Consider the following 15,706-nt stretch of genomic DNA (forward strand, 5'->3'; position numbering starts at 1 on the left):
CATTTGGTTATCACACTCTATGACTTATCACCGCCTATGGCCTATCATCCTCACCATCTTACCGTCGCAACGCGCAAATACTATCTCTCGTTATTTTAAACATATAAGAAATCACAATAATTTTACAATTTCAAGTAGAAATATAATGTGTATATTTACCTCTTTTATACCCGTTGTTGACAGAATTTGAATTATCTTTGTTATCACAATTTTATTTTGAGGGCGTTTGGCTTAACTTATTATAACTTATATGTAATAAGTCCCATTTAATAACTTATTTTAAAACTTACGAACTTATCATGACTTAGAATTGTAAAAATATGATCATATACTTATCAAAAGTAAGCAAAGCCAAAAAACCCTTGAAGATTTGAAATGATTCACTTTGTAAAAATATTTGGGTTGCAAAGTAAAGCCCAAACAGACACTTTAAATTTAAATGGGCCATAATTAGGCTCGATAAAAGGGCCCAATAGCTTTCTAAGCCAACACACACCAGCCGTCTTCTTCTTCATTTTCTTTTACATCGATGAACACTTTAATCATATACTGATTTGTGTTGTAAAAAGGTGCTAAGTTTATTCAAGATTCGAGTTGGGTTTATTCTAAAATCAAATGGGTTTCAGGCGCCTTCTTGTTCAGGTTTGTTTTCTTCTTTAAAAATCCATTCTTTTTCTGATTTTATATATAACAAGTTTCTGCATTTTGCTCTCATATATATATATATGAATAATTCTAATCTAGTTACTTATTTGTTTTAAGAATGAGAATATTGAAGAAATTTATTTGAATAATATAAGGGTTTAAGAAAGGTTTATGTTACATTTCTGGGGTTATTTAAATTTGGGGAAAATGTAATTTATGTGTTGTTAGGAGTTTATTTGTTTAGTGAAAATTATGTAGCTGAATATTGGTGATTTGATGGATGAAGTGTACCAAAATGTATCAAACTTGTCAAGTTTCGGCCTTTTGATATCGTGTGTATCAAACAATCATTTCATTGCTATCATATATATCCGGTTATTTCTTATGAATTGTAAAATGATGATGTGGCACTGGCTTTGGGATGTGATAATTTATATGGCTGCCAAGTCGATAAAAATAGTGGTTACCAATTGAAGAGGTAAGTAGACGTGTACAATAGCAATGAACTGGAAGTTTGACACTTACAAGTTACAATAGATGGTTTGGAGTTTGGATACATACATTAGCAAAACATGACAAGTTTAATACAGTTTTGTCGGTTTTGAGCATATAGCTTACTTCATCCCAGATTTTTGTTTAGCTCAACTTTCTTGTTCTGTCAATTCGAAAAAAGCCGTCTCACGTCTGGCTTCCTTATGCAGGTGTCACGGCAGCACTCGCGGTTGAGGCAAGTTAATAACTTATTACCATGTTCTTATCAGACGTCACTGACATTTGGAAGCAATGCAGGTTCACACTACCCTGTTGAATTTAACTTAAATTTCATTTTTATCTCTTGCTTTTAAGGATATTATTTTACTACAGGGTAGAATTAGGATTCCGGACTTGGTTTTGGCACATACTTAATGATACTTTAGGATGCAAACGATGTATGCAGTGTTTTTATTTTTTGACACAGAGCTCATCTATGTCTGTTTTGATTATGTAATAATTGTATTTTTTCACGTTAGAAGTTAGGCCACTTCCGTTATTCTTGCTTGGTTATGCCTCTAATAGAAATTTAATGGAATGGAAGTGTTTGAGTATAGTTAAATATTTTGAAACATCAGTAATAACGGCAATATAGTTGAATTCTTGCTAACAAAGTAAATTACGTTTATACTTTTTAATAGTTACTAATGGGCTCAGATGCAAGTCTGCATTAAAGTATTGCCGAGAGGGGGATCTTTCATTTACCTCAATACTTTCTCTATCATCTTTTGCTGTTACCAACTTCTAAACAACTTTTGGGTTAATGTTGTATGCCTTGTTCAAACTAGCACACAGAAATGATAAAAAGAAGTTAGAATTTACACCTTGTTTCAACAACATATGTATATTATTAGGCTTCATCAGGCAACTGCATCAATAATTATGTGTTTAAAATCTGAGCAATAGTAATTTTGTGATACAGGGCTTACTAATGAAAGTCTTGTCCCACATGCATTTATTAATCAAGAATGCAACTTTCAACATCCTTCAGGCTTGATGATGTTGTCAAGGGCATTATACTCTACAGATGCTAGTTTGACAGAAGTTGGTTCCACAGGTAGTTATCTTGAATGCAGTATCTCTGAAGGTGGTGAGATGCAAAGATGGGCAGGGCGGGCAGGTTCAGTAATGTGCTAAAATGGCTCCAGATTGAAATAGGTCAATTTTTTGTATGCGTCATATTGACACATTTAATAGGGTCAAAATGGCCATTTATTTGTCCCATCTCAGTAATCATCTAAACTTTTAAATGAAACTATATACGGCATTGTATGCATCAAAGATACACTCTAAGCGACTTTCAGCTGTACATATCATCTGACCAGTCTGAAATAAAACACAACTCCAGTTGGCTCATTCACATGTAATTGCTTTGAATTTGCCACCTCTAGTTATTAGTTCAGCATTTGTTCTTGAAAATGATGGTATTAATGTCTTAAGCCTTTTATCTGTCTCACTACAGAGGCGGCTAAGGAATTGCATGATAAACTTCTCAAATCCGTGATAGATAAAAGGACTGCACCTCCAAACAGTTTACTGTGGGCCCTGATTGAAAAATGCGACAATCGTGAAGACATCAAACTTCTATTTAACGTCTTGGAGAACCTTCGTAAATTTGTTAGTCAAAGCCTTCTTGCAAATTTAATTCCATACTGCTCATCATATAACCATCTGATTTTGTTTAAGATACAAATATAGTATTGCTATATAATAATGTGTTTCAATTGCAGAGGTTATCAAATCTTCGAATTTTTGAAAACTTTAATGACAATCTTTGCCGGGAAGTATCCAAAGCGTGTGTACGTGTAGAAGCTATCGACTTTGGTATGACATACGTTTTGATTTTTTTTTTTTTTTTTCATTTTTGTGTGACCATTTGACCTTTCCGTTTGTGGGTTCCCCTTTTATGATATGAGAATAATCAACAAGTGGTTGTTATTCTAATTCTTTTGTTAAGGAAAGAAGACCCAGAAAAGGGAAAATAAAAGAAGATTATATAAAAAACTGACATTTAGTTCATTTATTTATTCATGATTTATCCAATATTCCAAATTTCAAATAATCGAGACTCAAAATCGTATATTTCTTGACATTTCATAACTGGGGCTCATAATGTGGAAATATCAATTTAGGCAAACCAATACCGACCAATTATTTTTTTCTTAGGCAAGAAGACATTGTGGAAACACAATGTGTACGGATTGACTCCTAGTGTTGCATCTGCTCACAATGTACTGGTATAGTTTTTCACTACTAATTTGAAATTCCTTACTATTTTTACTTTCTTTTTTTTTGCAATTTAAAGAATTGATGTAATGTTGTGTCAGTTGTATGCTAAGCAACATAATGATGTTAGTCTCATGGTCGATGTAATGAAACTCTTAAAAGCAAATGATGTGCCCCTGCAACCTGGTACTGCAGATATCATTTTTAGGTATTCTTAATCTACATCTCTCTTTAGTTTCCATTTAAAGTTTTGAATGTTGTTTTATTTTTAGTGTTAGCCTGCAAAAAATCTTTCAACAATGATGTTACTGTAGGTCTTCTACTTTTCTGTATCTTGCCTTTTTGTTTGTCAACTAAATTTTGCTTTTCCTACACTGGTGTAATCAAAATGCTGCTTGTTATATATTGGTCGTTTGACATTTCTATTCTCAGGGTGCCATGAATATAATGTTACTAAAATGGAAGTGTTTTTGTGGCTCTTATTTACTTGATGCAAGCTAAAGTAAATATGGGACCCATTATAGATGAATGGGGGGAATAGATATCTGAATGCGTCATTTTGCATTTCCGTTTAATGATTATCATTTTTAGTGGTTATGATGTGAGGAGAAATGAAGATAGGACTTGCAAAATATAGACTGTAGCAAGACAGTGGACACAAATCTGCCATTGGAGGCGTGGCAATATGGGTGGTGGGGTAGGTTAGGTTGGCCCTCCAACACCTTTTGTTTACTTGTCGAATTTTATAAATTCTATAACAAAAAATTATACTATTAGGGTAATAATCTGATCTTTTTAAAGAAACCGATGCATGATGTTGTAATCATTTAAAGTAACCAGGGACAACTTTTGACCCGTTTTGTTTTAGCTGTGGGTTTAAAGTTGACCTGTTGAAGGTAAAGTGTAAAAAATAACAATCATTTTTAGGTAAATGGGTCCAACTTCTCAAATAAAAGGAATATCATTTGAAAAGGTTTATTGTTTGACTGTTCGTTAACTGATAATTATGTTTAATTCTCATTAGTGTTACCAATATGTTTCATTATGGTCAATCCTCACTCCTTTGGGGCCCATGATGTTACCTGAATCATGATGTTATTGTGGGTGTATATTTTCGTATGAACCACAAAACCATAATGGAGAAAATGCTGTCAATGATGAAATCTAACTTATTTCTCCAATGATGTTGTTAATGCATCATGCATATATCTTGCAGCATTTGCTACAATACTGATAGCTGGGAGTTGATGTGTAAGTACGCAAAACGATTCGTCAAGGCTGGAGCGAAATTGAGACGAACTTCATTTGATACTTGGATGACATTTGCTGCCAAACTAGGTCCCGTGTATTCCTTACATTATCATTACCAATAGCTGGAAAAAAGAAACGTTTTTAACTGTCACGTAAATAAATTCTGGTCATTTACAATCGTGGATCTTATGGTCAATTATTTTTTATCTACAAGTCTCTTCTAAATAAATAATCGACATCTTTGATACTGTCATGATCTTGCCCCTACTGATATTTACTTGTTACATCACCTTTTGGGGTAAACTTAATCTAAGCACCCGAGTCCTGGAAAATTTGACATGGTTATCTGTAGTTTTATTTGATACCCTTTTCCGCTTTTCTCTTTAAAGGAGATCTTGATAGTTTATGGAAGATTGAAAAGTTGAGATCAGAAGTGATGAAAACACATACAATCGGTAGTGCCTTTTCATGTGCCAAGGTACTAATTGTTCAGATCTTGTTACTCTTTTTGAATGTCTATTCTTTCAGATGTCGTGTCTATATATTGTTTGGCATTTTGCAGGGGTTTCTGCTTCAACACAAGCCTGATGAAGCAGCCGCAATAATTCAAGATGTGACTCAGGTACTATTTAGCTTCCGTTTTGTGGATCCCATCATCATTTCAACAAAAACAAACTAAACGTTTGGCTTTGTATATTTTTACCACTGGCTTCTTCTTGGGATACAATTATATGTTTCTATTACTTGATGTCAGACGTTACCGGAAGCCAAAAGGCCAAATATAATGGCAGAACTGGAGAAGCTGGTTAGCGAATGGCCTTTGGAGGTTATAAAGTGTCGAAAAGATGGGGACAAAATGGTAAATTGGATGCCATATTTTCTTCTAGAAGGTGATTTTTTATGTTTGGCTTTTATTATATTTCTTCTTTTCAGGCCTTGGCTGCTGGTTTGCAAGAAGATATCCCTGCGATGATTGATAGTCTTAAAGGGCTGGGCGTAAAGACAAACGTAAAAATGGATGATTTGACTAAAATGGCCCTCTAAGGTTCAAGTTCGATGTTTTAGCCATGCCCTTGATCAAAGAATGATCATTGTATAAGTTGAAGTTGATGTATCTAGAACTTTAGAATTCTTTGTTAGATGTCAGCATGTTGGTGCTACATTCTTGCTTTGAGATGAAGGTATACAATCGAAACATGTTCAATGGTATGAGATTTGCTGTCAATAGAATGACAATCGCTTGTTTCAATTTGTTCTAAAGAACAAGTTTTGTGAGGCTGCTTGTAGATTTAGAAAAAGAACTAGTCTTGAAACAACAAATGGATATGGGATATAGTCATTCCTGTTTAAGCTTTTTACTTCCTAATGTTCTATTCCAATAAATCAAATTTATTAACCACAAGCTTGATTGTTAATGGTCGTCTTTTCTACTTCGTTTTGTATTTTATTATTTAAATATATTAGTCAATTCAGAAGGTGGTTTTAATGATACTTGTTCTAAGTCACATAATAAGGCCACGTTCGGTTCATGGAGATTCCGAAAATTTTTTTATAGGGATAATGATAAATTTAGCTAATTAGAATAGGAACTAAACTCCACCTTTTTTTTAAACTTTTTTTTTAAATGCATCTGGTTGAAAGAAAAAATGAAAGAATTTTATTTCGTTAGATAGTAAACATTTTTTTATTTAATGAAATCTCTATTTTCGGGGCATGAGAAAGATTCCGTTTATCACTTGAATCTCTAAAAAACAAATACATTCATTCAATTTTTATTCTATTAAATTTTAATTTTTTTAATAGATTTTATTTAATCCAAAAACTTTATGCCAACCGTGTCCTATTTCTTTTTTTCTTTTTTTTTGACTTTCTGCTCCTCAATGACACATGATCTGAGTGACATACTAATCCTTATTAATACACTATGTATATTTTACTTAAATCCACTACCATCAGCAATTGCTAAAGAGCCACCAAAGCCGCATGCCAAGTTTGTTGTAAGTCAACGCATTATAAAGATTGCGAACCAAAGAGACAATGCTAAAGAAAGAGTTGATGATGTCAAATGACTCTCCTTTAGAGGGTCTCCAACGCGTTGCTTGTGGTCGGCGTTAACAGCCTTTTGCGCCAGGGCTTTGGCGTGAAAGGCCAAGGTAAGTAGGTTCGCTTCGGACCTGTAAAAGATTCAAAGGTTGAGTTTTGGAAAACAAAAAAAAAAGTTTCTTCGTAGATATGTAAAAAAATTACACCTTAAAAAAGTCTAACCTTTGGAGCACGACTACGAACTTCTTTTTGTTATTTTTTATCAAATGGAATACCATTTCAACCATATTAATCACAACAATCTACATGTATGCTTATCAATATATTCCTTTCACAAATCAATATAATTTCATTAACCAATTTTAACCACATGTATTGCGATTCCGACAAAGTTATGCTTATGGGAATTTTTCAGGTACTTATGGTACATGATCCAACAATTGAAGCCCAAGAACAAGCAGAAACTTTGAGACTACGACAAAGAAGTTGTGCTAGAAGATATGTCTAGCGAAAATCATGAAGGGCAAGCGATGCTAATGCATCACTACTTCGATCAAGGTCACAGTTACACCGATGAGCAAATTTTTAGAAGATATCAAATGACAAGAAACATATTCACTGTATAATGAACAACCTAATCCTGTACATTATAATTTTGTTCAAACCGGTGTACGGTTCAAATGTCCTTTCTTGGTTATATAGAGATATTATTTATAGGATTGTTTAAAAGTGAATTCAATGACACACTTACCCAAATTTTATTATAGATAGATCAGTGAAGTCCACATACATTAATTACATTGATATTCATGAAAAAATATCATGTACTTTTTCTAATTGAAAACTTGATATAACCTACAAATGTCAAAAAGAGACATTGTATACACGATGTATATATTAAGTATTTAAGCAAAATCAATCCAAACTGTAACAATAGAAGACATCATGATACCTTAACCAAAAGTAGTACTCACATAACTTTTAACAACATTGCTGCAAAGTATTTGCAACACTGTTTGGTTAGCCGGGCTCACACACCGTGGAGTCTTGAATTGGTTCAACGCTGACCCTTGCGCAACATAGTGATCCAAAATCTTCTGAAAGGTCCCTCTCTTTAAAACCCGCAACTCTAGAGGCCCGATTGCATTGACTTTTCGTGAGCTCACATAGCCCGCGTCAACAAATGACTTATCCAAACAATTACAACATTCTTTTAAAACCGCATCACTTGCCTCCCCACTAACTTCCCAAAAGATCACGTAGTGGCCCGGCTCCGAGGACAGGTCAATATGGCTTGTAAAGTCAAGGACCTCTAGTTTTTCAGTAGCTAAAAGCTTTGCGGCTGCTTCAACTGATAACTGTAAATCTTTTTCAGTATTTTTGTCTATGTTGATAGTGAGCATGAGGTTTCTTCTACAAACAAACTGGAGTTCCGGGGTTGCGTTATGGAATCCAATAACCTTAACCACGTCGCCTAGCCGGTACCTATACAGACCTGCAAAATTCGTGACCACAACCTCATACTCTTCCCCAATTTGGACATCGGTCAAGCCAACCGGTTTGGACTCAATTGGGCCATCCAAGTCAACCTCTGTCAATGGTAAGAACTCAAAATACCCAATATCAGGAAGCACGGCAAAAGTAGTCATCTCGGGTGGCAAATTTGGGTTAACATTTGCTCCAATCCACCCTTCTGACGACCCGTAATCTCCACTCAACAACGGTACTTCACCAGCATAATGGCGTAGCTTTTTTAAATACGGTTCCATTGACCCGGTCATGATCCCATAAATGTACTTACAATTAGGGAACATTTCCGGGATCAACCTGTTCCATTCCACTAACCCCAAACACTTGTTATAAATCTTGTCAGCCAGTTCAGGGTTCGGTGTCAGAACCCTGGCCATCGCGGTTCTAATTGATGGAACCGTGACCCTGGCTGACAAAACACCTTTTCTAATGTCAGAACACAATTCTTCCCACACTAACTCAAAGATCCTAAATGAATGAACAATGCTATGGGCAAATGTGGACGATATGACTTGAATATCTTCATGGTAAATAAGTCCACATAGGAGATGACAATATAAAGATTGATGAAAATCCGGTGCAAAGATAACCTCATCTGGGCTACAACACGGGGTTTGTATTGCCCGCATTGTTTTCTTGAACTGTGAGCTACGGTATACGTTTGTAGTCGCGGTCCCCGCTAGTAATCCACCTTTTGTTGTAAATTGCTTGCTTCCAAAGATAAAACTTAAAGCTTTTCCATTTCCAATAGGAAATGCCCTAAAAGCAAATAACATGTGACAAACATAGATTAGACATTAGACTATTGTTTAATGAAAACTATACTTTAAACATTATAATCAGTGCTACAATCTTTTTCTTGCTTGTATTGTAAAACTTATAACTCATTTTGTATACTTCTTATCCTACTGCTCAACAGCACAATAGATGAACTAAAACCAGCTATATCACCTCATTTATAAATTTCACATCCTGCTACTTTTTATAACATATTTATTGTTCTATCAGTGTATATATATATATATATATATATATACCTGTTTCTAAAAGCAAAAGAAGTCCGATAAATCTGCATTGTTGTTTCAGTCAACTCATCATTGTAAGGTACAAATTTTGGCTTCCCTTGAGTAGTTCCAGAACTATAAACACAAACATTAAGACTTACAATATATATTATGAAAAACCGGCCTAAGACTAAATATATATGATATATCTAGTAACTATATATAGGTATATGTATATGTATGTATACCTTAGTGTAATAGTGGTGATTGGTTTTCCAGTAAGGACTGGATAGTTGGCACCATCAGCAATTCTTTGAATATAAGGCAGAAGATCTTTGTGGGTAACAACAGGAACACTAGAAGTATAAGTTTGAGGGTCAAATTTACCATCAAGGTTCCATTTTTTCAAGTATTCTGCTTCACAGTTTTCTTTCAAGATTTTCTTTAATGTTTCAGCTTGAACCTTTTTGGCATTTTTGGTTATTGATTCAAATTCCTCAATCACTTTCTCTGAATCAAATTTGTTCTCCATTTTCTTGACCCTGAAAAGACTAAAACCAACTTAGAAATGGTCATGAAAATGAAAATGTGAAAGAGAATAAAGACACTAAAATATAGTTGATAAAAACGAAAAAATAAATCAAATTGTTGTCTTGATGTCACTTTCTAAATAATGCAGTTTTACATTACATAATAATTGGGATGGATGTTTAACCTTTCTTATTAACCAATTTGTTTAGTTAGCTTGGATTTTTTTACAGTATGTATATTTGTTATTACCATCAATTATTGTTCAAAAATGACCATTAACTTTTTAAATTTGTTTACATTTGATCATTAAGTTTTGAAACTGCAGCCATATTTAAACAATTTTGAAAATTTAATGGTAATAAAAAAAAAATACTGCACTATATGTATATGTAAACAAATTTTGAAAATTTTTGTTGGATAACTAAAATAATAAAAAATTCGTAGTATACTTATATACAAAGTAAAATTACGATTCTTATATTTTTCTTAATAGTTATCCTAGACACATAATTCAACAAATAGTTACGGAGAATAAATAGCAGTAAATTACTGTGGGTCTAGTAGACAAAGACATGTTGGGACATGGGACATAGATTGTTGGAGATCATGGCATATTCTAGTGCGGTTATATAAGTGAAAGATATATAAAGCACTCGTATATATTGAGAGAAGCAATTTTCTTAAATTATTTTACCAACTTGAATTATAACTCTTGATTGAAAATTAAAGGCCAAAATTTAAAGCCTTTAATTTTTAATCAAAGGTTAAGATTATCCAAACATCACTAGTTATGTTAAGATAACTTGAGGGAATACCCCTCCCATATATTAACTATTAAGGATACAACCGTACAAAGTTTTCTGACATGACATTTAGATACATGTAATCAAGGTTATTAAGAGGGTTTAGGTTCATGTGATATCTCTAATGTGATGATTCTTTCTTTATTTTAATAGAAAAGGCTTATAAGGTTTTTTAGCTTTTAAGAGGTCAAAAAGTTGTTTCTAAAAATTATTCAAAAGAGCTTTATAATTTGACAATCTCATTGCTTATTAATTAAGGAAAATTATATGTATCTACAACTATTGTTACTAACACTCCACGGCACTGGCGGTAATAAAGGGGGCAAGGGAGCCAATGTTCCCTTTAGGATTTTTTTCAGATACCGTCTTCTTTACAGTTTTATAAGAAGATGAGTTATTTAAAGTTAAATAAATGTTATACGCAACGAGTATATATATATATGCCTAAAACGACATATGTATTTTACATTTTTTTTTTCTTAACACTACCTTTTGATTTGTAAGTAGTAGCTCAAGATTTTTATTTTTTAGGCATCTTAGTGAGTCTAACAAATAACAAATTAGACATAGACATATTTATTATTTTTAAAGTATATGCTTGGTAAGTATAAAAAACACATGATTATTGTGATATATATAAATAGAAGAATATATAATGTACTAATTCAGGAGAGTTATTGTTATTGTTATCATACGTAATAAGTTTCCAAAAATCATAACTACATGCATGGTTATTTCAATAGTCAAACATAAAACACACTTTTGAAACTGTTAATCTATATAAAACAAAGCTAAAAATAAAAAACATAATAATCAAATGATAAAAATGGTTAAAACCTGCATCAATTAATAAACAAGTGAATGACGCTTTTGAACATTGTAGATTCAATGGACCTTGTAACAGTAGCTGAAATAAGTTAAATAGCTGTGACTATATTAAGACCAATTTTGGTACACATCAGTAATAAGACGTGGTGTTTTTAAAGTGACACACTCGACTATACATTTCTACCAACAATACCACTTAACCTTTTTTAATGTATACCTTTTTATGATGATATTTGACCCAAGATTTTTAAGAGTTTTTCAGTAACTTTAACTTTTTGTTTTAAACTAAAAACTCCTAATTAACATGATTTGATTCAAAACTGTTTTCAATTAATAAAAGCAGTTGTTCAATCTCCCTTGTCGCTTAACGAATACCAAAAACTGATCGTGTCCAAAAATTACGGTGCCCCTCTACTACGGTGTCGCTTTACTGGCACCTCATCGGTTTCAATGATGATCGCTAGCGTTGGGACAGGAGTGATCTAACCATCAAGTATATAAAAACGTTTGGCACATTGCATATATATGGAAAATGATAAACAAAGCCTTTAAGGCTTCACTTAACGTGCATAAAAAGATTGTATATTTTCATATTAAAAGTCCACCCTTGAATTTTATGATAAGTATACAACTAATTAATACACCTTAACAAAAACACTTAGGGCTTTGTTTAGCAAAACTCATTATATATATATATATATATATATATATAGGTTTTATCTAGTGATAGCATTTAGACCTGTAAAAAAATTATATCTTCCATAAAAAAAAAAAAGTCTAACTTTTAATTTTTTAAATAAAAAGTATATCCTTATGCACACTAATGACAAGATATAAAACTTTTATCATTATAATAGTATAGTAGACTTGTTTGTAGACTATGAAAAATATAAATATATATTAATTATACTACAGAAACCAGAATCGGATCTTTTCAAAAAGGGATATTCAAGTAGAAAAAGTTGGGGAGATTCATAATTTCATAAAATAGAATCAACACTGAATTAACCTAACTATAATCAAGGAAAAAAGTAGAATATATAATTTAAACTACTAAATGAATCGTTGAGCTTGAAATTTCTTGTAAAAATTTCACGATGTTAATTAACCATTACTAGTACGTCTACTTTTATTGGTATAACACACACAAACCTCATATAACAGAAAGCCTTACAAATTATTATAAAATGAAAAAAAGAAGAAAAAAACCTGACAAAGTTGAGTTATAGTGAGAGATACATTGATATCATTGAGGTAATTAGAAAGTGAATTATTTGTTGTTTCTAGTCAATGAGTACACAAAGTGAACATAAATAATAACACACGGCTGTTTTTATAAAACAGAAGAATTCTAGAGATATAGAAATAGAGAGAGGTTGGTGGGAAGTACCTTTGAATTTGTGTTCTTCTGTTTTTTAGGAGGAAAATGAGTGAGTAATGGAGCACAGGAGCAATGAAAGATTCTTTAAAGAGCAAGGTCCTATATATAGCTTTTTATCTATATGTATAAATGTATATTATGTGTATATTTTGGAAAGGTTTTATTCATTCATGTATATATGTATATGAGCAAGTGGATCATGACCACATTTAAATTATACCAACCAAAATTAATACCAAAATTTAATTTTCATTTTCCGACCTACATATATAGTAGAATATTCTTTCTACTTTGGGAAATACAATCTTTTATATCTTAATTTAAATCTAGTTTAAATTATAAATAAAGAAAAGTTGGTGAATTTTATTATTTAACAATCGATAGTGTTTCTTATCATATGGATCGAATATTTTCTAATTGGTTGTTCAAAACAAACTTATGATACGATGCAAAAAGCTTATTTAACATTGTTATCCACTCAAGAGTACAGTACGGTAGAATATCACTAGTCTATCACTTGTTAATTCATCAAATACAACTCGATCAATCATCAAGAAGATCTTACACATGTTTTGGCTCGACCTAACCGTTTGAAGAAGTTTGAAACATTCAAGAAACGTTCGCCTCAATACTTAAATCCCGTCGACCATTACCCTCTTGTTATTTTTATCGACATGATAGGCCATAGGTCCTCATGAGGAGAAGAAATGAGGAATTGGTTCATTAGATGCATCTTTTCTTTCCATCTGATCTCTAACGGTCCAGATTGATCTTTTTGTTCCTTATTTATCCCACCCATATATATATATATATATATATATACATACATACATATATCAAAAGAAAGAAAGAAACTGCTCAGTTTCGTCTTTTGCGGGTTTTGAACCCTAATATCTTGACGGTGTATGGGGGAGGTTAAATTGTAGGCAGACCTTACCTCTACCTAAGTAGAGAGGTTGCTTCCGTTTCTACCTAAATGGTAGAAAAAGCCCTCCAACCTTATCATGGAATGAGGAACGAACCTATGACCCCTGTCTCTAGAGGGCATGGTGTTTACCACTGATCCAACCATGCTGCTTGTTAGATACATATATCTATTTGTATCAATATATTTATATTTATATACCACCTATACAAACAAACTACCATCTCCCCCATTCAACTCTCTACCTTTGAATTACCTACAATTACCTAAAACCTCTATTGTTATAAAATCTCCATTAACTCTAAAATTGTTGTTGAAGGTATTGCTACGGATAAGAAAAAAATTATAACTCACGAAATTACGAACCAATTACGTTCTTTGTATATTTATATTAAATTTTAATCTTTAACTATTTATTTTTTTAATTGTACGTCTTCGTCTACTCCCCTACAATTGTAAGTGGTTATTTTTCATGGTTAATGTTTGCACTTCATTATTTTTTGCACCTAATCCGCGACTTATTTTAATAATGATATATACGGTTAGATTATGCATTGCCGCATCTCATGAAAGTAAACTGAACGCTATAAACTGTTACAGTGTCTAAAGCATTATAGACCGTCACCGCTGTAACGCGCGGTCATCACTCTAGTATGTTTATATCTAGGTTTAAATTTTTATATCTATATCTGATGAACTAACGCGAATGGGTGTAAGCCTTACTGTTTGTATCTATCTATCTATATTTTAAATCTATATCTAATCCTAGGTATCTATATACTATACAGAGATATATTTATATTTTATACCTATATTTAATCTAGATATCTATATCTATATTTAAATCTATGGACCACAATTAAAAGAAAGCTAGTTAGGCCAAGTAAGTTAAAGCATATTTTTATTTTTCCATTTTTTATAAATTTATTCGGGTTTTCATGTGTCAAAATTGGGAGTTTGGCCGAATAAATTCCTCCGGCAAGGTGATCGAGAAAAGGATGAATTTAATTTGGTGAGTTTTTAGATGTGTACAAAATAAGTTTAGCGAAAACTACATAAGCAACCTCCGACGATGGTGACGTGAGCACCGGTAAATACGACAATGACTGACAAAATCTGAATCTAACGATGATATGAGTGGTTAAATAAAGGTATATGATCAGTAATTAGAGATATATACCGGTTATCATCTCCGACTTTCAGCGAGGTCGAAAATGGGATTTAGTTACAATACCATTTCCGACCATCGGTTCCCCTTCCCGGTGTGGAGCGATATATGAGAAATAAATGCTCAGCCTAAAATGTTTGATATGAGTAAATAAAAGGATGTTCTTTAAAGCGAGCGAACGATACAGATTTCTCCCACAAAATGTCTGATATGAGTAAATAAAAGGATGTTCTAAACAAAAGATGTTTAGATATAGGGAAAAAAATATAGATACTTGCTTTCTTAAATAATATATTTGAATAAAAGTATTTGTTTAACATGAGTTTATTTATAAAAGTTTAAAACATTAACCTCATAAAATATTAAATATTGTACCCTCAAAATTCACTTTCCAACCAAACTAACCATTTGTAATTAATTATTATTATAGTATAGGGATGGTTTTCGGTAAGAAACGGTACCAAAACTGAAAACAACCTAAAGTAAGAACCGAATACCGTACTGATTTATGTATCGTTACCGGTATCATGACCGAATGGTACCGAAAAAAAGAAAAAAATACTCATTATCCGACATATTTAAGTTATCCAACACCATATCAAACATATAATACATGTTTCTCAAACCATATGATGTATATATGGTGACTTACTGAGTTTTAATGCTTGGATGGGTTTTTGGGTTTTCTTGTTGCTTTTTGTACAATCGCGAGAAAGTATAAAGAAAAGATGTTGTTTGTAAAGTAAGACGATAATTAATGAAGCAAATATTTATAAGCATTAATGAAATGGAAAGGTAAAATGTAAGGTGTGTGTACGATCACAAGCTATATGTTTTTCA

At 32.4% G+C, this 15,706-nt stretch overlaps 2 protein-coding genes across 3 annotated transcripts; one reads left to right on the top strand and one right to left on the bottom strand.

Annotated features, from left to right (window-relative positions):
• Window positions 1-508: 508 nt before the first annotated feature.
• On the top strand, window positions 509-5,913 carry LOC122595830. 2 transcript variants are annotated; one of them, XM_043768280.1, is made up of 12 exons: window positions 509-642; window positions 1,347-1,434; window positions 2,099-2,233; window positions 2,639-2,793; window positions 2,907-3,000; window positions 3,343-3,413; window positions 3,504-3,610; window positions 4,619-4,740; window positions 5,043-5,131; window positions 5,216-5,275; window positions 5,408-5,512; window positions 5,587-5,913. In XM_043768280.1, exons 1-12 carry the CDS (start codon window positions 616-618, stop codon window positions 5,695-5,697), a joined length of 1,164 nt encoding a protein of 387 aa, XP_043624215.1. In that variant the 5' UTR covers window positions 509-615; the 3' UTR covers window positions 5,698-5,913. The 2 variants fall into 2 exon arrangements, with proteins under 2 accessions (XP_043624215.1, XP_043624216.1); XM_043768281.1 differs by having other exon boundaries at window positions 510-642; window positions 2,168-2,233.
• A 1,530-nt stretch (window positions 5,914-7,443) lies between these two features.
• On the bottom strand, window positions 7,444-12,847 carry LOC122596687 (jasmonoyl--L-amino acid synthetase JAR6-like). The gene is made up of 4 exons (XM_043769306.1): window positions 12,783-12,847; window positions 9,479-9,772; window positions 9,264-9,365; window positions 7,444-8,985 (listed from the first exon to the last, which is right to left on the bottom strand). Exons 2-4 carry the CDS (start codon window positions 9,760-9,762, stop codon window positions 7,650-7,652), a joined length of 1,722 nt encoding a protein of 573 aa, XP_043625241.1. The 5' UTR covers window positions 9,763-9,772; window positions 12,783-12,847; the 3' UTR covers window positions 7,444-7,649.
• Between the last annotated feature and the right edge of the window lie 2,859 nt (window positions 12,848-15,706).

Source organism: Erigeron canadensis, chromosome 4 (genome assembly GCF_010389155.1).
Source record: "Erigeron canadensis isolate Cc75 chromosome 4, C_canadensis_v1, whole genome shotgun sequence".
NCBI classification, from domain to species: domain Eukaryota; kingdom Viridiplantae; phylum Streptophyta; class Magnoliopsida; order Asterales; family Asteraceae; genus Erigeron; species Erigeron canadensis.

Excerpts from the sequence above, each read along its gene's own strand:
- LOC122595830 (XM_043768280.1), top strand. The coding sequence starts at position 616 with ATGGGTTTCAGGCGCCTTCTTGTTCAG. Across the intron at positions 2,794-2,906 it reads TGGAGAACCTTCGTAAATTT|AGGTTATCAAATCTTCGAAT; the intron begins GTTAGTCAAAGC and ends TTTCAATTGCAG. Across the intron at positions 4,741-5,042 it reads GACATTTGCTGCCAAACTAG|GAGATCTTGATAGTTTATGG; the intron begins GTCCCGTGTATT and ends TTCTCTTTAAAG.
- LOC122596687 (XM_043769306.1), bottom strand. The coding sequence starts at position 9,762 with ATGGAGAACAAATTTGATTCAGAGAAAGTGATTGAGGAATTTGAATCA. Across the intron at positions 9,366-9,478 it reads ATCACCACTATTACACTAAG|TTCTGGAACTACTCAAGGGA; the intron begins GTATACATACAT and ends TTGTGTTTATAG. Across the intron at positions 8,986-9,263 it reads TCTTTTGCTTTTAGAAACAG|GGCATTTCCTATTGGAAATG; the intron begins GTATATATATAT and ends ATTTGCTTTTAG.